We start from the raw sequence: 24,225 nt of genomic DNA, 5'->3' as shown, positions 1-24,225 counted from the left end.
TGAATTGAACTATGAAGAGATCCTCACAGTAGAAAGAGATGGGTCTTCCTGAACAAAGGTCCATTGACCTGTTTCTCTGAGTGACTATGAAGGGAGCCTATAATGTGCAGCTTGTCTAGAAGTGTTTTACTTCTAGGCAGTTATAGATAGTTTAAAAAAGCAATTATTTTAAAAATCAAGGTGTGACTTGAGGTTTTAAGGCTTTGATAAAACAAATACTCATCTCTAATTTCAATCATCTTTCTGTTTTCAGGACTTTAGAAGAATAATTGTTTTATTAAAGACTGTAATTAAAATTTCTTGGGAAATGTCTTCAGGACTGAGGGTTAATAAATTAATAAGCCTAAAATGCAAATCATATATCTCATCTTTCAGGAGCAGCGATTAAGAGAGATTTCTGTAGTATCAAATTCCACTCCCACATCAGCATCCCCAAGCACCTTATCAGGAAAAAGTGTGAATACCACTGTAGCTGTTGACCTCTTTGCAGTACCAGCACCCACAACAAATAGGTGAGAGATACTTCTGAAGCAAGCAGAAATTACTGCATTGGCCTGTAGCTCACGATCAAATGCAAAGCACTGATCCTAGTTACTTTTCAAGAGTAACCTTTTGCTGATGCTTTGCTGGTGTATTCACAGGAATTTTGGTATCAGTCAGTAAGTGCTTAATTAATAGTTTTGTACCACTATTATTGATGGGCTACTAGTGAATAAGAGAAAGAGAGATTGGTGAGAGTGTTCGTTTAACACAAGAATACAATGCCTATTACATATCTTCATGGGTTTTTTTCTCTTTTCTTATTCAGCATGCCCAACCTTTCTAGTGATCTTTTTGATCTTCAGCCTGCCTTCGTTCCAACTGTGCAGAGTACTCCAGCTATATCAACATCAGCAAGCAGTGCTTGGGGAGGTGAGCTGATATGATGATTTGACTGTCTAAATGATGGGTGAATTCTTAGAATACAAGAATGAATAAAATGCAGATTCATACTTAATTGAATCTACATCTTAAACCTTAATTACTTTGCATCCAAACATTTCTATCCTTGACAGAATATAAAATACGTCATTTGAAAGCTCTGGCAAACTGTTACAGGAAAGTTACTTTTTCTTAACACATAGCAGTAGTGTTGATGTGCAGTAGATGGAATGACGGAACTAGTCAGTAAAGGGTACAGGTAGAAGAAAAGTAACTAAAAATCAAAGTTTAAAAATGCAGATGTAACTGAAAAGGTGCTGGACTAGTATTTCCATTCCATTAAGTGATTTTAATACACTTTTCAACTTCAAAGGTGTTGGTGACTTCAAAGTTCTTAAAGCTGTCGTTCTCAGTTTCTTGGGCACAGCATTCTCTGTACTCTCACCCATCCCTCCAAAGAACAATCAGGATAGATGTTGAAGAAATGTCTTAAACGCTGAAATAAGGCAATGTTAACACCATTCTAAGTGCTGGTATTTTAACAGATAACCTTATGTGCTATTTAAAAGATAGATTCTTGAAGCCAAAAACATAGTATCTAACTTTTTTGATTGATAAAATGTTCTGTCATTCTCCCCCTCCCACCCAATGGCAATACTAGAATTATTTTCCCTAAAAAAAAAGAGTTGTTAGGATTTTTATCTGAAACTAAAAATTTGTATCTTTAATGGGCTGATCAATAGGTGCAATATTTACAGTTTGAATTTGTCTAGGGATTCTCATATTCAATCATTTCGGTCTGTTTTTCTTTTCCATTATTTGTACTCTGTATTCTTTCCTTTACTTCTGCATCTGAAAGGTCCTTTCTCGTCCTCAAATGGTTGTGTTGGTTCTCCACCTCATCTGGACATCTTTGACATGAAGCCAGTTGAAGAAGCTGTAAAATCTACCACCCCTTTCATCAATTCTACTTTTTCCTCCAAACAAACGGTGGAACTGTTTAGTGGTAAAAAAAACAAACAAACCAACCCCATGTAATTTCTTTGCAACTGGAGATGATAATGCAGATGAACTGGGCGGTGTAATCTTTTTGTGGTTTGGACCAATCTTCACTTTTTATTAACAAGTGAAAATGGTGCATTAATTCCAGATGCAGTAAATTATATGTTTCCTTAAAGTTTTACTTCTACAGTTGAAGTAACTAATTATTTTGTTCGGCTTGCCCAACCTAGACATCCTAAGACTTGTGATGTTGCTGGAATTTTTGCCAATTTCTTTCAAACTGCAACCTCTTTTCTCTTTTGTAATGGGGAATGCAGGAGTTACTTGAGCTTTCCAAATTTGTTAAATAAAACATCCTTTTTTATTACTAAAAATTCATAATTTTTAACTGCAGACTTAATTTTTGGGTCCCCGCTTCCCTTTCCTCTTAAACTGATCTTATTTTCTTCTCTCTTTTTACAAAGATGACTTTAGTGGTCATAAACCTACATATGCTTCTGTGTATCATCCTCTGACTGTTGATGGTAATTTGATTTTTTTATTTTTTAAAAAACTTTTTGATTTCACTGTAATGAGTGGTATTACTCCATAGGTGTATTTGATTACTCTAAACTTTTTTTTCAGGTTTTCCTCTTCATTCAGCTCCTCCAAGTACCACCTCTTCAACAATTAATGTGGACTTTGATGCTGTTTTTGGAGGAAAATCTACAGTACCAGAGTACAGGCCTACAAGTGGTAAAAACTCACTTATGACTAATTTACACCCTGCAGTCAACAGTTGCTTAACAATTTAGCATAATTGCTACTGCAGTTCAAAATTTAATAAATTAATACATTTGCAAGCTGATTATAGGGCTGATAAGATAAGAGGCAATCAGTTCGGTTATAGTTACTTACTTGAGAATTAGCTTTGACTAATTTCATATACTGTGTAATAATGGTTTCCTCTCTTTTTGGGGGAATGAACATTGAACATGGCTCACTGGATGTCTCTTAACGGGTAAGCTTTATGTTAATCTGTTTTCAGTGCTTATGACTTCATTGTTTTCTCTTGATACATGATAATGAGTTCCCTCTAACTTCATTGAGAGGTACTGTACTTATGAAAATGCAAAACTGTGTGTATATGTTGCTTGAAGATTAGCTGAGTTACGGTCTTTTGGTGCTGTTTGGCTATATATATTCAAAGTCCTTATGAACACAGAGCAAAGAAACTTGTGTACATTCAGGATACTAGCAGTATCATGAAATTACTGCTATATTCTGTTATGAGAACAGTTTGAAACTATTGTTAACAACCTTCTTCAATTTTAGGGCAGAGTCCTCTTAATCTAAAAATACTATTACTGATGAAGTAAATTACAGATTCTACTAGATTAGTAGCTACAATATAGTATTCCATTAAAAAGAGGTTAAACTATGCTGTCTAAGCCTTAAACACTTAACAGCATGTTGAACCTCCAAATATAAATACTCAAACTACTTAGTGTTCTATAAAGAAAATACCACCCTGGCTTATATGGATGTCTTTTATTAAATGCAATGTAACTGCTTTTTTAACAGTTGCTTTTGTGTTCTTTATTTAGCTTTTAACTTTCTAGATGATGTATTGCAACCCACAGTACCACCACAAAGTCAAAGAGCCACTTTAGCCAACCAGCAAAGTGGAAAAATTTTGGCAAATGACCTTGATTCTTCACTTGCTAATCTAGTGGGAAGTAAGTGTGAAGCTTTTAAATTTAAAACTTTCCCATTTGTTACTGAAAACAAAAATTCTTCCTCCCACCCCCTTTAAAAATACTTAGGGATTTTTTTCTGTTTCTCCTTCCCCTCAGATCTTGGGTTTGGAGGAACTTCATCCAAAAAGTAAGTGGCATATGTTTACTTACAGTATTCTCACGTGACTGTTTGGTAGTCTGTGGCACAGTTTACCAGCACTAACATGGCAAGAGTTTCAACTCTTAAAAAGTACTCTAGTACAAGAACAGCATTGAACCAGTAAGTTTGTGGTCAGTCACCATAATAGTCAACCTTAACTTTTGAAGTAATTCACTTCAGTTTTGCAATTGCTGTATTTTCGTTTAAGTATTCTTATGAAGCACTGTAAAAGATCTTGCAGTTACATAAAACTTCGGTTAACCATTATGCTGTACAGTGCAGTAATGATAGTTTACTTTTAACACAAAACAGAACCTCCAGATTTCATACTTGAACAGAGATACATAAGTAGTTGCTGAAATTCTGAGTGTTTCTTCCACCCATAAGATTTTAGCTGTGTATTGTATTAAGGCATGTTTTGGGTTTCTGTTGTGATGTGTTACTTTAGCTGTTGTCTCTCTAAAACTAATACCACAGTTTCATTTTTAGATCAGATATGCAGTGGACCCAGCCTACAGAGAAAAAACTTACTGGTGGAACAAACTGGCAAGCAAAGACAAGCACATCAACCACATGGAACCCTACTCCCTTACCCACTATTCCACATATGGTAATTTCTGTACTATTGAAATCAGGCTTCATTCTAGCAAATGCTACTTCCCTGCTTGAATTAATTTTAAAAGAATAGCAAAGGCTGTTTGGGACAAGACTGGGGGCAGAGGGGAATGATTGTAGGATCACTTCTCAAACTGCATGAGGTAGAGATTTTCGTGTGCTTTATTTCCCCTCACTGTAAAACTTGTCCGTTGAAGACTTAAACAATCAGCCTTTCACTTGAGATGTATCTCAGTTCATAACTTCTTTTTGAATTGAAACAAATGACCCCAAACCAGAAAATTTACGTGCACGTTTGAGATGCTCCTACCCCCCTCCCACGCACACACATATACACGCACCTTTAAGAATCCTAAGAATGTGTTTCAAGGGCAAAACTGCTGTTCCTTCCAGTTTTCACTCTTTTTTCAGTTTTATCACATGAAACACTGCTACAACCCCTGCAAGGCACCTTAACTATCAGGTCAAGCAGCACTTTGGACTTTATGATAATGCTCAACAGTATTTTGCACTGTGTTAAAAATATGAAGTTGCTAAGTGGAAGCTTTGTAGTTATTTAAATGAAGAATTTTCATTTATTGGAGCAATGTTTGTAGGCAACTGACTTATGCTTTTAAAAGAGATTTTTTGGAGTGTCTTTTAATTCATATATATTCATACAAATACACACCACTTCTGAAATATAACTGTCTTAGAAGTAGAATGTTCATCTCGGTTATATGTACAACTAGGGTAATTACCACATTTGCTATGAATTTTGGACTGCTGTCTGACTTTATTTTCCAATAAGACCAGCTTTGCCTGCAATGCCTGTTTTCCTCATCTTACATGAGTGTGCTCATTCAAAATTATCAAAGTTGAATATTAAATCTGGTATTGGACTCAAAAATGAAACTCAGAAATTCAGATGAGGATGTGTCAGTTGTATAGCACTTTTATGTGAGACTTCTGAGACCATAAAATCCTTTTATCCCCTCCTGGTGCTCTAGAACAGGTTCTGTTAGAGTGCTGATGCATTTTTATTTTTGAAAGATAGAGAGCACCTTGGCACACATTGATCACTGTGGATTTGGGTTGTGTGTTTTTATTTCATGTGTTCATGTTTAATACTTTCTGGTCTAAGCATCTGAGTGCTCACTCATTTGCTTGGAATTCCAACAATTAATAATGCAAAGAACTAGCTCAGCTATGAGCATCTTTAAAAATCAATGCTGGAAAGGTCTAACTCTCCTGGCTTGGACTGTGGCATTCAGAGTACTAACCCTCCAATTTATGTATAGTCTGCGTACTCTTCCATAGTGAAGTATTTTAACTAACACTCTGTTTTTAATAAAATTAGCACTACTTAACAATGCATGGCAATATGAAGTGCATGCATCGCTGTGCCTGTGAACATAACCTGATATAAGTTATTACTGGCTTAAGATGCTCTTCATTTTTCTTTTTTCATATTGTGATATGTTGCAGACATCAGAAATTAGTATGCGAGCAACATTTACCTGACTAAACATGTATTGCTGTTTGTTTCTTAAGCTGAATGGTCACTGGCTTCCTTGTTTTTTTTTCTGTGCCCTTCTCACACATAATGGGAGGAAGAAGGAATATTGCATGCCATGCCCTCTAAAAGCTTTACGCAAACGTTTGTGCAAGGAATAATACTCAAGTCTGGCTAGGTTTAGTCAAATTTCTGGTTTTGCTGTAAGTCTTACTAGTGATAGCTTTCTAGGCAGGCAGCCTATCCAGGTTGAAAGGCATAGTTGCTGTTGTTGTTGTATTTGCACTTTTTTCCTTCCCCTTTAATTATTTTAATGAATGAGTTGAGCATAGTCAGACAGTTATGGTGCTGGACTTGAATCCATCCCTTGGTTAGAATTTCCAGTTCAAATACCTCTTAAATAATTTTCTGTCCTTACTCCTTTTGCTGTGCCAGAATGGAGTACACTATCCTGGATATGTAAGTCAATTTCTTGTAAATACGTTGGATATTTTAAGTATTGAAAAATATGTATTTTTAACAGTCTTACAGATATTACTAGTATGCATGATCTTATCTAAAGTACATTAAAACTTTCTTATTTGAAGGTACCTGCTCCTATCGCATACCCATTGACCACACCTCAAGTGCCTGTATATGGAATGGTAAGAAATGTGATTGTCTTGTATTCCTGAAAAACCTATTTGTCCCCCGTGGTTGGTTTCGTGGCAGGTATTATTATGCTGAAATCATCCTGCAACTTATGTGTATTGTTTTGTAAGGTCAATAGTGTGTGTAATCTGATAGCTTTTTCACACTGTGCGTTGGAAGAGATTACTCAAAATTTTATACAGCAAGCTTTTTTAAAAGCTTTGACTTTACTATGTATGTGTGTGTCTATATGCTTATTTTCTACTATACTTACAATGTGAAAAGATAAATCTAGAATTAGTTTCAATTTTATGTACCTGTTTTGTGGGGTTTTTGTTTTTCTAACAGGTACCTCCTCAGGTTGGAGCTGCTCCTTTGATGGCACCCCAGTCAATGATGTATACACAGCCTGGTTTAAGGCCAACAAATCCTTTTGCACCTGTTTCTGAAACTCAGGTGAACTGTGTTCTTTAATTTTGAGATCACATTTTCTGAAACTTTAGTCTTGGTATAAGCAACCAAAAGCTTCATGAAGGGCTACTAATATATTTCTGTATTTGAAAGCGAGGGGTTCCTCAGTCAAGGGCAACAGCTTTTGCTGGCAAAGAAGCAAATTCAGATGGTGAGAGCATGCAAATGTAGGAAGCAAGGAAGAAAGTAAAAATCAGAGATCTAGTGGCTAATTCCTTACTGTGTCAATATTAAGAAAATGAGTGGTAAAGATACGTAGAATTTAGACTTTCTATGACATTAGCTGGATACTTGGTTTAGTTACACTGACCAGAGCAGTGGTGAAAGCTTTCTGAAAGATCAGGTGGTGGGTAAGTGAAAAAGGCATGGACAAGAGATCATTCAAGTTGAAGAAACTGTGTGCTCCTGTCGTCCAGATATGTTCATCTTAATGTTCTTTGGGGATTTTTTTAAAGTGCCAAAACCTATAGTCTTAACTTGCAAGTAACAAGACAAGTTGAATAGATTCATAATTCTACAACACTGAGAAACCATGTGTTATGTAAGTGGCATTAATATGTAATCTCTACTTCACAGATACAGTTTATGTAGAGCCGCCAAAGCAGCAAGATGTGAGAACAACCAAATACTGGTAAAAAAAGAAAAGACTGAATTTCAATCTTTCCATGATGTATTCCTGAACAGGGCAACTGTTTCTACCCTGTATAATACAATATTATTTTGAATTGCAATGCTTTAGAGATTCTTGTTTATAACAGTCACTGCAGTGTGAAGTCATGTTTGTTCACTGGTTTTTCTTAAACTGCTCAGCAGAAACCTGTATTTTATTGAGGTTGACTCAGAAGGTTCAAGTGGGATTATCATCTTCAAAGCTGAGAAGAGGGGTTACGTGATTGCTCTACAACCTTATTCATCAGTGGATTACCTTAGGAATTTAACTGAGGATGTGAAAGCTATTTATTTTCTCCATAAATTATGTGGCTGTTGTAACCAAGACACAACACAAATGAAGTTGAGCAATAAAATTTTTATATGCTCTAATAAATACTCTGATAGAGCAATGCTTATATTATCATAAGGCCAATATTGTGTGAAATCAGACAGCTTTTTCACATTAGAATAGCTTATAGTAATTTGCAGACTTTATAATGTGAGTTTGAAATGCTGTGAATCAACAAGATATATACATATTACATATATCTATATATATATAAAAAAAAAATATTGCTCCATTGGTATGTCAGTGTTACATGGCTAGTTGAAAGAGCCAGGCTCTGATAGGGGCTGAAAGTCTGTTACGGGGTAGGGGAAACAAGTGTGTTAGAGAACAGCATGTGCAGCCGCCAACAGGTGACAGTAGCTGCATTTCCATCCAGTGTCCTCTCTGCAGGTGGCATCTTTCATAGCTCAAGGAAGAGTAGCTTTGGGAACCAGTGGATGTAGGTATTGCCAATAGCAGCAAATGGGAGCAATTTGAAAACTTTGTTGCTAACTGCAAAAGAGGCAAGAGATCAAATTTATTTTTTTTTTTTTTTAGAAGTCCATTAGGTCAAAAGAAGCAAACCTTGCAGTAGTGCTGACACTTGTGAACTGGCAACTATATTGAAATTATCCAGCTGTAGAGAATAGCTTGTGCTGCTTTTCTGAAATAAGATCTGAGTTGTAAACCACATAAAAGTAATTATTTTTAAACGTGTAAATATGTGCAAACTTTTAGATAACCTTTTCTTTAATGCTGCAGTAGTCTTTTTCTTCTGTAGTAATTTCAAGGTAAAAATGCCATGTTAAGAAATCTGGACTCTTTTTGAGAGGAAAATCTTTTAAATCTACTAATTTATGAGGTATACTATTCATGATGGGTCAGATGTGTACAGACTTCTGGCATGTCTTTTGTATGTAACAATATTCCTCCAAAACTGAAATTGGCTATGAAAATGCCTTATCTTGTATTTTTAGATGTCTGATAAAAAGTGATAGCATTAAAAAAACCACTTAATAACAAGTAAATTAAATTGAGAGCAACCTTTCTTCCAGAAGTTTTGTGGCAGAATACAATGAAAAGCTCTCCTGTAAAACAACTTCTACTAATGATTAATATTAAAGCAGAGTTTTCAAAAAATGAATATTTTCTATTGTTACAATAGACCTCCAGAGTACCATGTCTTTTATCTTTTGGGGAGTCTGTAATTGCAGAAATATCTCTGCCTCTCACTATAAATGCAAATAGGCCTGAGAATCTTGTCAAACTGTCCTGTAGAGAACTTTTAAAATACAGCACTTTCTTGATAGTGGGAACAAGCCTTCTCTTTTTCTAAATGCTTAATTCTGTCCAAAGAGTGCAAAAGTAACATTTCTTAACCCTATGGAAATACTTTTTGCCAAATGAAACAACTCAAAAGAAACAAAAAACCAACTCCCAACCCTTGCAATCTGTAACCGCTAACTTTCTGGGACATGTAACCTTGCAGAAATTTAAAACTTGGAGTTTCTGAATGTGTATTGGTTTTTTAAAAGAATTTGGACTGGTATATAGCAGAGTTACAAAGGGCTTCAAGCTTTAATCCACCTTTATTGGGTTGAACAATTGTACAATTTAAAGCCAATGAGTTCTTCAGTGCCTACAGTTACCCTCCGCATGACGAGGGAATAGATGCCATTTAGAATGGGTATTGTGTTGAGGGGACTGTTTACTTAAGAAATAGTGAAATTCCATTGATTTATTCAGCATTGAGAAGTTTTGAGTTCAAATTAGACCAGTACATGTAGTAGTAAATGTCTGGGCATTAATGACAGAGCTGAAAGCAGGCAATTTCTAGCACTGTAAGCTGTTAGGTCTCTTTCTCATACCGAGTTGTACAAGTAATAATCCATTATTTTATTAAAATATGCAAATAAATGCCTGGCAAACGGTATATATTTGTTATAACTTCATTGCAGAGTGTTCTGAATATCTGGAATGTACTTTGCTCAGAAATGAATTTAGTACTAGGTATAGTTTGCACTACATCTGATTTGCTCTGGATTTTTTAATGGTTCTTTGGTATGCTTTCTTGTAGCAAAGCTGTCTGATACCAATTTATTTAGTATTAAAAAAGGAGAAACAGCCACAAAGTACATCCTAAAAACTTTATAAGCTACCTTCTTTTTAGTCTCGTTCGGAATGTTTGATACATTAAAACACGACTTTCAGATTTATCCTTCTGAAGAAAAGACTGCTTTACACACATCTCTGCACAAAGGTGCAGAGGCCTGCTTTTTGCCAACCTCTTCCTTGTGCACATATTGGAACGCATAAAATGGCAGAGTACTGTGTTTTAAATACCATAGTTCATACATTACAAGTAAAAACCAAGGACTGGATATGCTGTCAAGGCTTTTTGGGCTTACAACTTGTTCTCCACAAAAACACTTTGAAGACACAGGTTGTTCTTGAGGGTGACTGTAATAGCCCGCAAGAGTTGCAAATAGTAGTTGCGATGAGTGAAACACTGAAGAGACATGTATATACATGTGAGTTTCCCTTTTGTTTCCTTCCAACTTGTTTGATCAGAATCCTGTTCTGAATACTTCAGAAAGCAGGTAACTAAGATGTCACTCCATGTTTGTCTGAACAAGGAGGAAGACTTGAAGTATGCTGTGCGCTTTGCATTATTGTACTTTAGTGGGTCGTTCAAGCCTAACTGTTGGGCCTTCATGCTGCTACAGGGAGGCTGTCTTTCATGGGATATACCGTAACTTCTGGGGGAATTTGGAAAGGTTGATTGTGTTAGGCCTGTTGGACTTGAAAGTGTACCTCTTTTTTCAATAACTGGGGTTTTCTAATGTTCTCTAGATATAGTTTGACTTTGCCTCTGATAAGTTACTGATTTTTTTTTTTTGTAATTTTGGACACATGTACTAGAGAAATCTCAGTTCTGTGTACATAGTGGTGGAATACTTGTAGGTTAAAAATAACGAATGGACTTTTGTTTAAAAAAACACACACAAAACCACCAACAAAAAACCTTCTGATTACAAGATTGAATACAGGGTGTATCCCCATCTGGGTTTTTTTGATGTGTGGCAGGGAGGGTGGGGTTACAATTAGAATAGTATGCACTGTGGATCGGTGCTTAATTTGTACATAAAAAGGAAAACTTTGTTTTGGGTAGTTTGTATTGTAAGGACAACATCTAAAGGCACTGTGTATCAGTCATTTATTTCCATTTAAAAGATTATATTTTTGAGCAATGGAAACTGTACATGTTATCATTTATACATTACTGATGGTTAGGAATATAGAAAACCTGTTGCTATTACTCTGAAGATGTATCTGACTTGTCATTGATATATATACATCACTGCATCACTACTTTGTGCAGATTCTCATGATCATTTATTTAAAGAGATTGTAGTAACTGGTAGAGTTACAACAGGAATTGTAACATCAAATCTTTCAGTAGATCTCAAATGTGTATCCTTGTGATTAAGTTTAATCCTTTACCAAATGTTTGGCTGGAATTTCATTTTGAAGCAATGACAAAATAGGTGCTGGAACAGATTTCCCTCACCCCAACTCACACTTTACATTATTTATTTAATAGGTCTTGTTTTGTATGTTATGTTTTTTCCCCATAACAGGTTTGTGCCTTTTATTGGATATTTATTTAAAAGGAGCTACTATAATTTAGGTTGTTCAGGCTTTTTTTCAGATGTATTCTTGTACAGCTGTTCCTTTACATGAGTTCCTCCATTTTATAAGAATACAGAATGTGTGGAAAATATACTAGCCACAAACTGGAAAAAAATTTTGAGGGTTTATGTTCTGGGAATTAATAATTTTTTAAAAAGAAGCCTAAGCACAAGACTGGCTGTGTTGATATTTTAATTGTGGAACTTCACAATTTGTTAATACACAAACTGTTTGTTTTTTAAAAACTGCTCATATCCAATTATTTGATGAAACAAGTTTTGGAAAAAAAATAAACTTTGGCACATGCAAGGTGTGTGTGTGTGTGTACGTGATCATTCTTGAATGTGTTCTCAGGCTTAAGACTTTCTATAAGACAGACAAATAGTAGCAGCTGAATTAAGATGCTGTATTAGTTTGTTACTCTTCTGCATTTACATTTAATGTGGTATTATGCCTTATTCAAATTATCAGTGTAGTTTAACTTCATCAGTTGACAAGTTTTCCTTTGATCCAATTTTCGTTTGGGAAGTAGTGGCTGCTTTTTTTCTGTGCAGGACTTGATTGAGGGGTTAGTGGGGAGGGGAAGAGACAAAGCTGTTTCTATCACACCGGGCTGACTTCAGGTTCTCTCCTGAGGTGTCTCACTGCATCCAAATGAGAAATAGCCTTAACCAACACAAAGTTAAATATTTGGCTTTCTCATGATTTTGTACTCGGTCACTATAGGAAGTGTAAGGGTTGTTTTCATAGATCTGCATGTTACCATGTAAAAAGTCTCAAGAAATCAACAGCATGAAAACTTAATGGTGGAGTGTTTATTGCTTGTAGCTGCTCATTGGGCCTTCTGATGCCTCCAGGCTGGCACGGAGGCTTGGGGTTTGGGAAGGTGTTTTAGGTTTGGTTTAGCTTGCCTAAAGTTAGATTAACCAGTCCCCATTTCAGCACTGTGCTAAGGGCCTGGAAAACACATGCTAGTAAGATCTGTCTCGTCCAGATGTTTCTTATTTCTAAATTAGAAGCCTTGAAGACCAGTATTTTTAGGAGCTGCTGCTTTGTTTCATTTCACTGTAGCGATTTGGTTCCAGGTCGGAGCTTGAACTATTTAATAGCTCATTCTTGCTGTGCCCTTGCCAGCTCTCTGCTTCCTATTGATCCTAAAGCCAGAGGCAGCAGCCCTGGGCTCTGGAGCTGAGGGGCCAGGCCGGGCTCTTCGGCCCCGGTGTGTGGCCGGACGTCCCCGGCCTGCGGGAGCCTGACCCCGCCCTCTCTTCTGCAGGAGCAAGGGCCTGATGGCGCGAGGTGGTGGAGATTTAAACGTATAAATACTGGGCGAGCTTCAGTTCTGATCCTTTAGAAACGTTTATTGTAAATTACTAGTTAAACGGCCTCTGCCTTCCCGCGGCGCGGCCCGGGGCAGCGCTCCCGCCCGCTGGGCGCGGTGAGGGCCGGGTCCCGCCCCAGCCCACCACTGCGCGACGCCTTAGGGCGGCCACGGTCCCGCCTATCGCCCACGTCATGGCGTCACGCACAGCCTGGCAGCCAATCGATGGGGTCGCGCTCGGCGCTGACGTGATGACGTAGCACGCCGGCGTCCTGGCGAAGGCCGCGCACGCACCGTCGGTTCCCCAAGATGGCGGCGGCCACCAGCAGTGAGACGGGGTGCGGCGAGGTGGCGGCGGGCGAGAAGCGCGGGCCCCTCGGCATCCCTGAGGCGGTCTTCGTGGTGAGCGGCGGCTCCGCCGGCCGGGCCGCTCCGCGCCCCGGCGGGGGGGTGGAGGGTAATGGGGAGAGCTGCGCTTCAGCAGCCGGGCCCGTCCCCTGTGAGGCGGCACCTGCGGCGGGGCTGCGGCCTGGCGGGCGGGCGGCGCCTGAGGGAGCGCGGACGGCGGGGAAGGCGGCGGGGCTGCCCCTCACAGCCCGCCCCGCTAGGCTGTGGGGGCTGAGCGGGATCTGCCGGCCCGGCCCCGCCGAGGCGGGGGAGCTGCGGCGCCCTCCCGACCGCTCCCCCGGGCCGCCCGCGCCCAGCGCCACGGGTTTGTCCCGCGGGCCCGCCCTGCCCTGCCCTGCCCTGCCCTGCCCGTGGCTGTCCTGTAGGCTCGGCCTGAGACAGCCCCGTACCGGAGCAGTTCTGTTCCCTCCAAACCGAGCAGGGTGCTGTGCCCCGGGAGCGGGGGGTGCTTTAGAGCTGAGGACTTTTATGGGGTGAGTTGCCTTGTTTAGATTCTGTTTTGGCGTTATTAAGTACTAATACGCTTTACAGAAAACTCAGATCCCCGTTTTAAAGCATTACTATCTTATTTCGCTGGCTAACTCACATGCCAGTGATGAGCGTGTTATGAATGAACTCTCCTGTCATGCATACTAAGCCGTGGTTCCTTGGGACGGCTCCTCCTGCACAGAGCACAGCGTTGTTACTTCTGTTTCATCTCAGATAATGCTGGACCACGCTCCTAGCACCTCTCCCTGCATCTTCCTCTCATAATCGAGTTCTTGATTATTGAACAGAATCCCTCTGCAGAAGCGACTGCAGTGTCTAGATAGGTTTCCTGACTTCTCAAAAAAACAGCAAATGTGTATCTTTCAGAAAACAGGCTGAACTTGTTTATCTGACTTTAAAAAGTGATTTACCAAGCATTTAATAATTCTGTTGACTGGTTGAAAAGAAGAATTCATCGACTTACACAGTGACATAATGTCAAAATTATGTGGTGTTCACTTTCTGCTATAAGCTAGGTCTTGGTGTGCTGTCTTGATGGCTATTTTATTTTGTTTGATCGATAAGTATTGATCAGACTGGCTATACCTGGCTGCCTTGGTGTCATCTTCAAACGTCAGATATGTGCCCTGAACGCTTTGTTTATCATGCTGCTTTAGTACTGAGATTTTCTTGGACATTGAGAATCTGTATTTCTCAGATCTGTCTTGATATCTTTGCCAGAGATGTTTGGACTGATCAGGTATGACTGGTCTTATAGAAATAAGTTGATTTGACTTACAAGTACTACACCTAGAAATACCAAAATGTATTTACCTGTGTGTCTTGCTAGGGCACAGGTCTTGAACAAACGGTTGCAGTACAACTTGCTTTCAGTGCATCCAGATCCTACTTTTTCTTTAAGGTTCTTTAACAGTTATTGGGGTCTAGCAAATCTTACTGGGATGTAAAACCATTGCTGCCTGTGGCTAACTTCTTTCCATCCCCTTATGAGAGACTAATGTAGATGCAAGTGAAGGAAAGGGTCATGGCTTCAGCTGCCCTCTGAGACCTCGATCATCGTGACAGAGGAGAACTTGTGGTCTGTGCTGCAGTGGAGATGGGGAACAGGAGAAAACCAGCCTCAGCAAACACTTTGAGGGTGTCTGTCACATCCCTCATTTTTGTGCTGGTAGCTGTTGATGCAATTCATGTTTGGTTCCATGCTGTCCCTCTTGATACTTGTGTCTGAAGCATCTCACATGCTGTACCATGCAACCTGGGAGAGTTCTGGGGCTTGTGGTTTAGTTCTGTCCCTCTGTTCTTCATAACTTTGTGTCTGGATCTAAAACCCATTGACGTTTCCTAATTCTTAGTTTTGAGAGGTGCTTTAATGAAATATGGATGTGTCTGCAGAAAAGATCCTGAATGATGATCTTAGAGTACTTGGATATAGATAGGCTTTTTAATTCAAAGTAAACATATGCTAAGAAGTTTTTAATGGTATTCTGCTCCACAAAGTGAAAATACTAGTGTCTTGAGGATGGTTTTTATTACGGGTTTTTTCTTCAGAAAATAGGTTTCTGTTTTAAAAGCATTACATACTCTCATGATGATAAAGACTTCCTTATCAGTTGCTTGACATTTGCCCCCCCCATGTGCTACATGGGCAGTCTTACTGTGAATCTTGTCTTGAGAGATGTTTTCTTTAAGTGTCTTGATTCAGTAAAGGCTCTTCAGCAGTTTGTGGCAGATACCTTTTCTTAGGCATTGATCTGTGAATTCTTGTGCCTCTCCAGATTTCAAGTGACATTAAGCACTAACTGAAGGTTTCACTGGAGTTTAAAAAACACTCCAGATAGAATTTTCAACTGGTTTCTTTTGTGCTATTATCCAGATGTTTCCAAATAAAATGCCTTCCTTATTCGCCTTCCTTAGCGTGCCTGTGAGTGGGAGGACACTGAAAATGTGTATTTTTTGTCATGTTCTCTGTATATGCCCATTGGTGATAATAGCTCTCCGGAGAAGCAGAGTGAGTTCCTGCAGCTCTTTATTTGGGTCATCACTCAAAAGATAAACATAAGGCCACATGGGAATGTGCTATCCTGCTCTATTTCAGGACTTTCACGGTGTTCGTGTAGCTTGGCTTGAAGTTTGCGAAGACTGTGTTACCTTTATGGTGTACAACAGTGGTGTTTTGCTAGTGAATTTTCTTCCTAAAAAGATAAAGATGAGTTTTGGCAGAACCTGTATGGTAATTCTGCTGCTGAGATGCTGCATGACACACCATGAAACAGGGATCCTAATAGCATTGACACCCAGCTCTGCTACAAAGCTGTTCTGTTCAAGCTCAAAGAAGTGACTATGTCTCAGCCTTGCAGTTGGGCAAGATGGGCCAAAAGCCCAACTAGCGGGACTTGGAAGTTGCAGTTGGAAAACCTGGGTGGTGAATCTGAGCCCGCTTTGGACTGGGGCATTACGTAGTGGGAGGAGATCACCAGTATACAGGGAGCCTGGATTCACTTCTCAGCATCTTCCTATCAGGGGGACTTGGGTTCTGTCTTCCCTGTCTGTACAAACAGGGCAGAGGTGGGGGGTGAGTTGTTGCCCACCTGTTTTTTTTTTCTGTCTTGGGTGATTTACATGAGCAGAATAGCTTCCACAAGAGGGAGTTTTATTTCAGAACATCCCTCAGGCCTCACTTCTGCAACACTTGCCTGAATCTAATCCTTGTTTTTTTTGGTTAAAGCTTCTCTACAGGCTTCGTCAGGAGGCAGGAATGCTTCTCGTTCTGTTGGTGAGGTAGCTTAAGGCATTTAGTCTGAAATGTGGTCTCTTGAGTCCCGTTGTACCGCCTAGATCGTGCTGCCTGCTGAAGTCTGTTGTGGAGTTCATATTTCTACTGCAGATTTCCTTAATGATAAGGAAGGTGGGTGACTTCTTACCTAGGTTCAGTAATTTCATAGTAAGTTTCTTCAGGCAAGAGAGCCTAGGAGTCATAATGAGGGGAACCAGCTGTATGTCTCATATTACTGTAGTCTTTTTCTGAGGTGAAACTAATGGAATGGAAACACCTAGTTAAAAAGGAGAAGCTTAAGAGGCCTATGGTAGGTTTCCATCAGATTTTACAGAATTACTGCAGTGGATGAGTGTGATCGTCTTGAATTTTACATAGGTAAATGTTGTCAAGGTGAGAAACGCGCGGTTGATCTCTGGCCCGAGATGCCTTTCGGGAGGCGAGAACGCTGCCGGCAGGCAGATGATCTGCTTCCTGGGAGTCTGAAGGAGGCACTTGCAGAGGTCAGCATCCTTGCCTGCTCAGGCCTGTCTTCTCTGGCTGCTTTTCCAGTTGACCATAGCACTGGCTGGGATTGTTCTCTAGAGGTTTCCGTGGCTTCCTGCTGACTATAGAAGATGCTTTTGAAGACAAGCTGTTTACTACCATAAAGCCTGCCTGAGCACATACCACGGTCTTCCCCCCCCCTTTACCTGTTTCTCTGCCACAACATGCTTGATCAGGCCGTGATTATTTTCCTTCATCAGTCTTACCCTAAATAGTTCATAATCTGATTAGCCACAGAGAAGCATTATCCCTGCTTTGCAGATAGGAAACCAAGAGTTTAGCCAGGGTCTGAGGGTATCCATCCCTGTTAGGTGTCACTGGACATCAGCCAGGACTGAAAGCACCGCTAATGAGGTACTAGTAAATACGGTTATGAAACAATCCTTACTCCTATTCTGTAGTTCTCTACCAAAAAAAAGGGGGGAGGGAGAAGTGAGAAGGTGGCTAACTAAGAAAGCAAGCTAAATGATTTTGTACTTCACTCCAGAAAAAAAGACATTTGTTTACATATAAAAACCCTTCTAGACTTAGCTGCAGTAAGATGATAGCATGACTGTATCTAGATTTCTGTAAAACTCTTCTAACATTGAGGGTTTCTTTTTCCCCTTAAAGGAAGATGTAGATTCTTTTATGAAACAGCCTGGAAATGAGACAGCAGATGTAGTTCTTAAGAAGTTGGATGAGCAGTATCAGAAGTATAAATTTTTGGAACTTAATCTTGCTCAAAAGAAAAGGAGGTAAGTCATAATTTTTGCAGAATTGGAAAATGTTTAGCATAGTTCTGTTTTTTAAAAAAATAAGCCTATTTTTTTTAATATCCCAAGAGGTAAAAAGTTGATGTTAGGAGAGCTAATGTTTGCGGTACTTTCAGGAAAGCCCAGCTTTTTTTCTTTCCTCTTCCTGAGAATTAGATGCAAAAGAATTTACAGTATTGCTGAATTGGTCATTAGCCTTTAAGGTCAAAAAGTATTTCTGTAGTCTCTTAATTTTGTCAGCCTAGTGTAAATAATACGTTTTGTCAAATGACTACTGTATCAAGCCTGTAACTTTTGGTTTAGTGATCTTATCTCTCTTCAGTAGCTTCAGTCTTGGTCTGAAGCTAGGCAAGAAGCAAATTTTTAAAAGTTAAAATCAAAGCTTCAAGTAATATTTTCTTTCAATTAAACTTCTTTCACGGACAAATAGCCCTCATAATTTCCACCTGGAGGCCTGCTTTGGCAGTCCCTGCAGCCTGAGCATGGTGGTCGCAGAGGAGGGCAGCCTGGGAGGCTGGTGGGGATCCCAGCGTCTCTGCTAGGCTGCTGCCAGGGCTGTCGAGGAGGGGGATGCCCTGAACTCTGGAGAGAGCTTGCGTTTTAACAGTGCCCCAGTCTTGTAGCTCGAAACTGTTTGCTAGAATAGTTTGCGGACCTCAGAAGAAACACACTTGTTTTGTTTTACTTACAGTGGTAAGTGGTAGCTTCTGTGTTTCTGCTGAGGTTTCCCTCTCCTCCAGGGAGATCAGAAATACGCAAAAATACACCATTTTAGCAAACAGGTAGCTGTTACTGTTAATACGTGTTTGTTCCGGTTTGAAAGCTGTGTGGATTGCTCTGCTGCTGAAAACCAGTGAGCCTCAGTATGATAAGAGGCAGGTGCAGCTGTAGCTGAGATGCCTTTACATGCTATATCTTTCAAATCTGCATTTGTAAGCCTGGAAAGCTGTTAGATTTTCAAGTTTTAAAACGGAGGTTAGATTGTATAATAAAACTGATCACTTGTTTAGGAAACTTTGTGTCTCTGTAAAATAATAAATTATGACTGTTGTTAATTCACAGGCTAAAAAGTCAGATTCCTGAAATTAAACAGACATTAGAAATTTTAAAACACATGCAGAAGAAAAAGGTAAACTATTTTGAATATCTAATGAGTATGAGAAAAGCTAACTACCTTTCCACCCTAACAGAACACATTGCAAGAAATGTTTTGGAGAGCACACTTAATATGCCTTTATAAATAACAGAATTGTTTTTAAAGGTATGTAGTACTTTTTGAAAGCTAGTTCACAAAACATTAATGTTTGTAATGCAAACTTCACTTTTAATAGTGTATAGATTGCAGCTAAGCTTTGACTTCATCTCTATTCTTTATAGAGATTTCTATATTGTTTTTAAATGTATCTTTTTAAAATGCTTTATTCTTGGAGCTCTAATATTGAAGTAAAATCACGTAGAGTTCCACCAAAGTTAATACTGTATCAATGGCAAAAAAGCAGAAAAGTGTGCTCTTTACTGTAAGTTTTATGTCTTTGACATAAGTTTCCAGTGAAAATAGCAATTTTAAGTTTTATCATTTGTCTTAAGGATTCCACAAATCCAATGGAAACCAGATTTTTATTGGCAGATAATCTCTACTGCAAAGCTTCAGTTCCTCCTACAGATAAAGTTTGTTTGTGGTTGGGGGTAAGTAAAATGGAACTTTCTCTGAAACTGTTTAAATAACTTATAACAGGCTTATAAAAGACAGTGTTTGTTGCTGTCTCATCTGTACTTCTAGTGGCTGTGAGCATAATTCTGTTCATGTGTGCGTAGTGGAGCTGTGTCCTGCCAGCAGGGCAAACCTAACAAGACAATTTCAACGCGTTAGTGAAGGTTTCATGTTCAATTTTATTTGGGCTGACCAGTAAGACTTCAGAGAATTGTAGTTTTGGTGGATTGCTCTTTCCAAAAAGCATATTCATGAATGTTTTCCTTACCCTTCTATCACTTTGTGGTTCAAATTACCATCCAGCATTGCCTGGGATGGGAACGTGCCTGGCAAAATAACTTAGTTTGGCAAGTAGCTTCCCATCTTCTCTACATTATTTATAATTAGCACCTTGCTTTTCCTTTTCATGCACGTTTTTAGGGAATGATGGGATTTCTGTTGCAGGTACCTGCCAGCATTTAGAGTGGAATTTATGCTAAAGACTGGTGGAATCAGAACTCAAAACACAGATTTCTAAGTACTTAAGCGAAATCAGGTTGGGACATTTTATATTCAGAGGCTTCCTTATATGTGGAGATAACCTGCTACTGTTTATTTTGAGACTTTTAAATCCTGGATGTTCCCAAATCCCTGTGATGGCTGCCAAACAAAACTGGTTGGTTAGGACAGAGACCTGGTTGACACGTGCAGCATCCGGACTGATGGGGCAGTTACTCCCAACCTCTCCTGCTTCTTTTCTACCATAAAAAGAGATTTGTCTGATACCTGTTGCTCTTAAGAGACTGTCTTCAGAATTCACAAACACTGACTTTCATGGAGCATCCCAGGTTTATTTTGTAACAATATGAGAGGAAATTCATCCTATTGATGGTTCATACAGGAAAACTATAATGAAATGCCACAAGCAGTTTATTATATTTAGGTGTTCTTGGCCTTCTGCCTCTCCCCCTTGTTGCTTACAGTCTGCATGTTGGGCTATGCATATTGCTATTATTGGGGAAACTATGTCTTCTAGTTATTTTAAAAGAAGAATGGCTTATCTCACTCTTGCAGCTCTGTGTAGCATTCCCTGGGATCATGTCTAGTTAGTAGTATGTGGCTCTGCTCAGTGCATAGTTCTTGAATGGGACAAAGCTTCGTTGGTGCATCTTCACTTGATACTGCTCTTTTATCTCTTCATGTGGTAGCTTCTTACTGAAAGAAAGATTTGTACATTAAAAACTGCCACACTGTAGGATCGGAATTTATACATGTTGTATCTTTAAATACCTGTAATACTTCTTGTTGATGAGGCATGCCATTAGGCCGTTTGTCAGTGTTCCACACAGAAATCCTAAGGTTAAGCTTGAATGCAACAAAAACTGTTTCTAGAGTTGTGTGGCACTTGAAAGGTGCTGCTAAGAAACATGAAGTCTCTTGCTTTTCAGATATGGTGAAGATGAGATACTGATACCTGAAAGGCTGAACGCAATCCACAGGGAGAGAAATCCCTTGTTGCTTAGCTATAGGAAGTGAACTTTTTTTTAAGTCACTAGAGGGATTTGTTCCTCAGTTACTGAAGTGGTGGAGGCCTCAGGTGGATTCTGATATTGCTGGTCCCGATTCTTGTTATCTCAGCCTGCCAGGACAGCCTTTTGTTAATGTGCTAAGTTATAAACAACAGCCTGAAATAAGCTTGCTGTAGCTTATTGCTTGCAATGCAGGAGTAAAAGCTTTTATCAATCTTTCTTTTTTTAGGCCAATGTGATGCTTGAATATGATATTGATGAAGCTCAGGCTTTGTTAGAGAAGAATTTGTCAACAGCCACAAGAAACCTTGATCTTCTAGAGGAAGACCTGGATTTTCTTAGAGATCAATTCACCACTACAGAAGTCAGTATCCTTTTTTTTTTCTTATTTGCGGGGGCAGAGGCATATGTGAAAGCTCACATACAGGTAATTACCAATTTCCTGATGTGTTTTCATCTTTAGACTGAGTGCTCTTAAAATTCTGGAGCACTCTGGGAACTTAACCTTCTCTAGCAGTGAGGCGGGGTGTTGTGTTTCCTGTGCTGAGCTGGGGGTTGGTGTGTTGGATGTAGCCAAGCTTGTGTTTGTGATTGGGCCCCCATGAAACCTGCGGCGGTGGCTGCAATCCTGGGCTGGGGGCAAGCGGGAAGCATGGCTCGTGCTGTGGGTTGGTGGCCAGGTGGCCACTGCAGAGCAAAGCGACGACTCCTTCCTCTCTAGAGCATATGAATGTTGTTCTTCGGGCTGTTGCTACTCATACCTGATTCAGCTGCCATCGCAACGTTCTCTAAGAACACAAGCCCTGCTGCAGCAAGCTTGGTGCTAGCTTAAGCATTGCTTAACTATTTTTTTTATTTCTTTATACTATTGTGAGCCACCGCCAGGCTGTGGGGATTTTTTAACACTTTCTACTTAAAAACTATCTTAATGATGAGGGTAGCTGTCAACTGAAGCATTAGATCTAGTAAACAAAGGCACAACTAGTTTTTTCAAGTTAACACTTAAGCTGTCTTAGTGCAGCAGGAGGTTGTGGATGCCTGAAATAGGCAAATACAGCCGATATGGGCAGGTTGACTGAAATCAGGAAAGAGTTAGCTGTTAAGTAAAACTAAAAGTCTGTTTCTCTGTAATATTTTTGGAGGTTTTAAAACAAATGGTATAAATGCTGCAGTTATTAACAGTTACTAGTATTCCTGGGCATTAAGGCTTTGCACCAAGTCAGCTTTCATTAAATGGTTTCTATATTGACTGTTACAATTAAGTGTTGTCAACTGTATAACCTGCTTTTTGCCTTTTTTCTTTTCTTCTTTTCTGAATGCATGAGCTATTTCCTTAATTCCACACCCTCAGATATGGCTAGAGTTTATAATTGGGATGTAAAGAGAAGAAACAAGCAAGACCCTTCCAAAAACAAAGCATAGTTTTGCCAATTTTAAATGTGGTTTCAATTTCCAAATATTTTTTATTTAAACACCCCCAGAGTTCATTCTTAAGGGACTGAGTTACTTTAAGCATTTCAGTAAATGGTAAAATATATGAAAACTAATGGTGAGCACCATTTTATTTATTTGTAAACTCAAAATTTGGTTTCATGCATGCTTCATGAAATTAATTATTTGAAAAGGCACCACACAGTCCAGCAAAGGACTTAGTATTTTGACCAGACCAGTCTGTCATAAATAAATTTCTACCTGAAAGCTTGTCTGAAAAGTTGAGGGGCACATATGAAATGGAGTCTGACATTTTAGCAGGTTAAGGTAATGCAGGGGTTTACTTTTTCATCTCTGTGTACAGCTGATGAAGTTAAGTCGACTGGGGCTGGGAAGACACACAGCTGTAATGTTCTAGGAAACGGAAAAAAATACAGTGAAGTCTTGGATTTTGTTTCAGTCAGTTAATTGGCAGCATCAACCTGTACGCATTCCGGGATATCCCCTTTGGATGAACTTGTTTTTAATAGTTATTGGTTAGTTAACTGCCTGTTACTGAACTCTCAGCACTTTACATACAACAGTTTGTGATTTGTCTTCAGAGAGGAGCGGTAAACGGAGGAAACAGCACAAGCTATGTCGAGACTGCAGGTGATCTCACCCTGTTCTTTTTCATACATGTGCACACGTTGCTTATTTTTGCAAATGCGTTGAACAAGGACACCAAAATGCTGATAGCCTGTAAACAAGAACCCCCCTATTTACAATCCCTTAGACAAGATGTCCAGTTCAGATGTCTTAACACTCTCAGCCTCCCAGGTGGTGAAACCTGTATTAGATAAGGATGGGTTACTGAAGCATGACTTCTGGTGTTAACAGTTGGAGTATTTCTTTGGTTCTTACGAAGCCTTGCAAGATTGTTGCCTTTTACCTCTGCAGTTCCTTTCTAAAATGAAGTGCTCAGCGGTGATGTCAGTGGCTAATACTCACATTCTGTGATTGAGAATACAGGTTTCACTGCAAAATAAATGCAAATGTTAACTGTTCGGTCTTCATGTAAGAAACAATATACCTGTAAATTTTTTGTACTTTTATTTCATGATATTAAAATAGTAAAACTAAACAGTTGTGGCAAACACCTGTTTTTGTGCATCTTTCTTTGTGGGAGAAAGGCAGGAATCTGATGTGTGGTCTTTTATAGTGTTTCCCTCCCTTAACTGGGGGCAGGGGGGTGAAAAAATTCAGTTGAAGCAGCAGATGTGAGAAGTGTAGCTGCTGAATACTGGCTTGAATGAAATGGGGAGTGTGAGTCAGCGCATCTGAATTTGTGCATACAAGCAACTGATGGGACAGCCCTGTGGCCGTCAAAGGGAGCGCTGCGGGGACCGGTGTGAAACGGGGACATCCTTGCTACCGGTCACAGGTAAGTACCCAGGCTTGGCTCATCCCCGCCTGCCCTGCAGGGTGATACCGTTTGTTCTTTGGCTGTAGCAGAGAAACGTTGAGACCCAACGTATAGTTTGAGTGAGGGGTATCTGCCCGCTGCTCCGCGAGGCTGAGCGTGGGGCTCAGGCTGCTTCTCTCCCGTTTTGAAGAGCA

The 24,225-nt window shown here is 39.6% G+C and overlaps 2 protein-coding genes across 11 annotated transcripts in view; both read left to right on the top strand.

Annotated features, from left to right (window-relative positions):
* LOC141949451 (phosphatidylinositol-binding clathrin assembly protein-like) overlaps positions 1-11,997 on the top strand; it is a 33,282-nt gene extending 21,285 nt beyond the window's left edge. The window contains exons 11-21 of one of the 8 annotated variants that reach the window (XM_074883080.1): positions 376-512; positions 809-912; positions 1,781-1,927; positions 2,388-2,447; positions 2,548-2,658; positions 3,510-3,641; positions 3,759-3,789; positions 4,279-4,411; positions 6,499-6,555; positions 6,890-6,997; positions 7,589-11,997. In XM_074883080.1, coding sequence (XP_074739181.1) covers positions 376-512; positions 809-912; positions 1,781-1,927; positions 2,388-2,447; positions 2,548-2,658; positions 3,510-3,641; positions 3,759-3,789; positions 4,279-4,411; positions 6,499-6,555; positions 6,890-6,997; positions 7,589-7,603 — 1,035 coding nt within the window. In that variant the 3' untranslated portion in view covers positions 7,604-11,997. Of the gene's footprint in view, positions 1-375; positions 513-808; positions 913-1,780; positions 1,928-2,387; positions 2,448-2,547; positions 2,659-3,509; positions 3,642-3,758; positions 3,790-4,278; positions 4,412-6,498; positions 6,556-6,889; positions 6,998-7,588 lie in introns of those variants that run through there. The other 7 variants (XM_074883083.1, XM_074883082.1, XM_074883084.1 and 4 more) reach the window with 7 other exon arrangements.
* Positions 11,998-13,282: 1,285 nt separating this feature from the next.
* VBP1 (VHL binding protein 1) lies at positions 13,283-23,762 on the top strand. 3 transcript variants are annotated; one of them, XM_074883149.1, is made up of 6 exons: positions 13,283-13,407; positions 17,834-17,958; positions 19,039-19,105; positions 19,564-19,662; positions 21,425-21,563; positions 22,547-23,762. In XM_074883149.1, the coding sequence occupies exons 1-6, from the start codon at positions 13,315-13,317 to the stop codon at positions 22,615-22,617; spliced, it is 594 nt and encodes a 197-aa protein (XP_074739250.1). In that variant the 5' UTR covers positions 13,283-13,314; the 3' UTR covers positions 22,618-23,762. The 3 variants fall into 3 exon arrangements, with proteins under 3 accessions (XP_074739250.1, XP_074739251.1, XP_074739252.1); XM_074883150.1 differs by lacking the exon at positions 22,547-23,762 and adding an exon at positions 21,917-22,540 and having other exon boundaries at positions 21,425-21,622; XM_074883151.1 differs by lacking the exon at positions 13,283-13,407 and adding an exon at positions 13,656-13,886.
* The last annotated feature ends 463 nt before the right edge of the window (positions 23,763-24,225 follow it).

Source organism: Strix uralensis, chromosome 13 (assembly GCF_047716275.1).
Source record: "Strix uralensis isolate ZFMK-TIS-50842 chromosome 13, bStrUra1, whole genome shotgun sequence".
NCBI lineage: Eukaryota > Metazoa > Chordata > Aves > Strigiformes > Strigidae > Strix > Strix uralensis.
The sequence above is the reverse complement of the archived record's forward strand: the minus strand, read 5'-3'. Positions and strand labels throughout refer to the sequence as shown.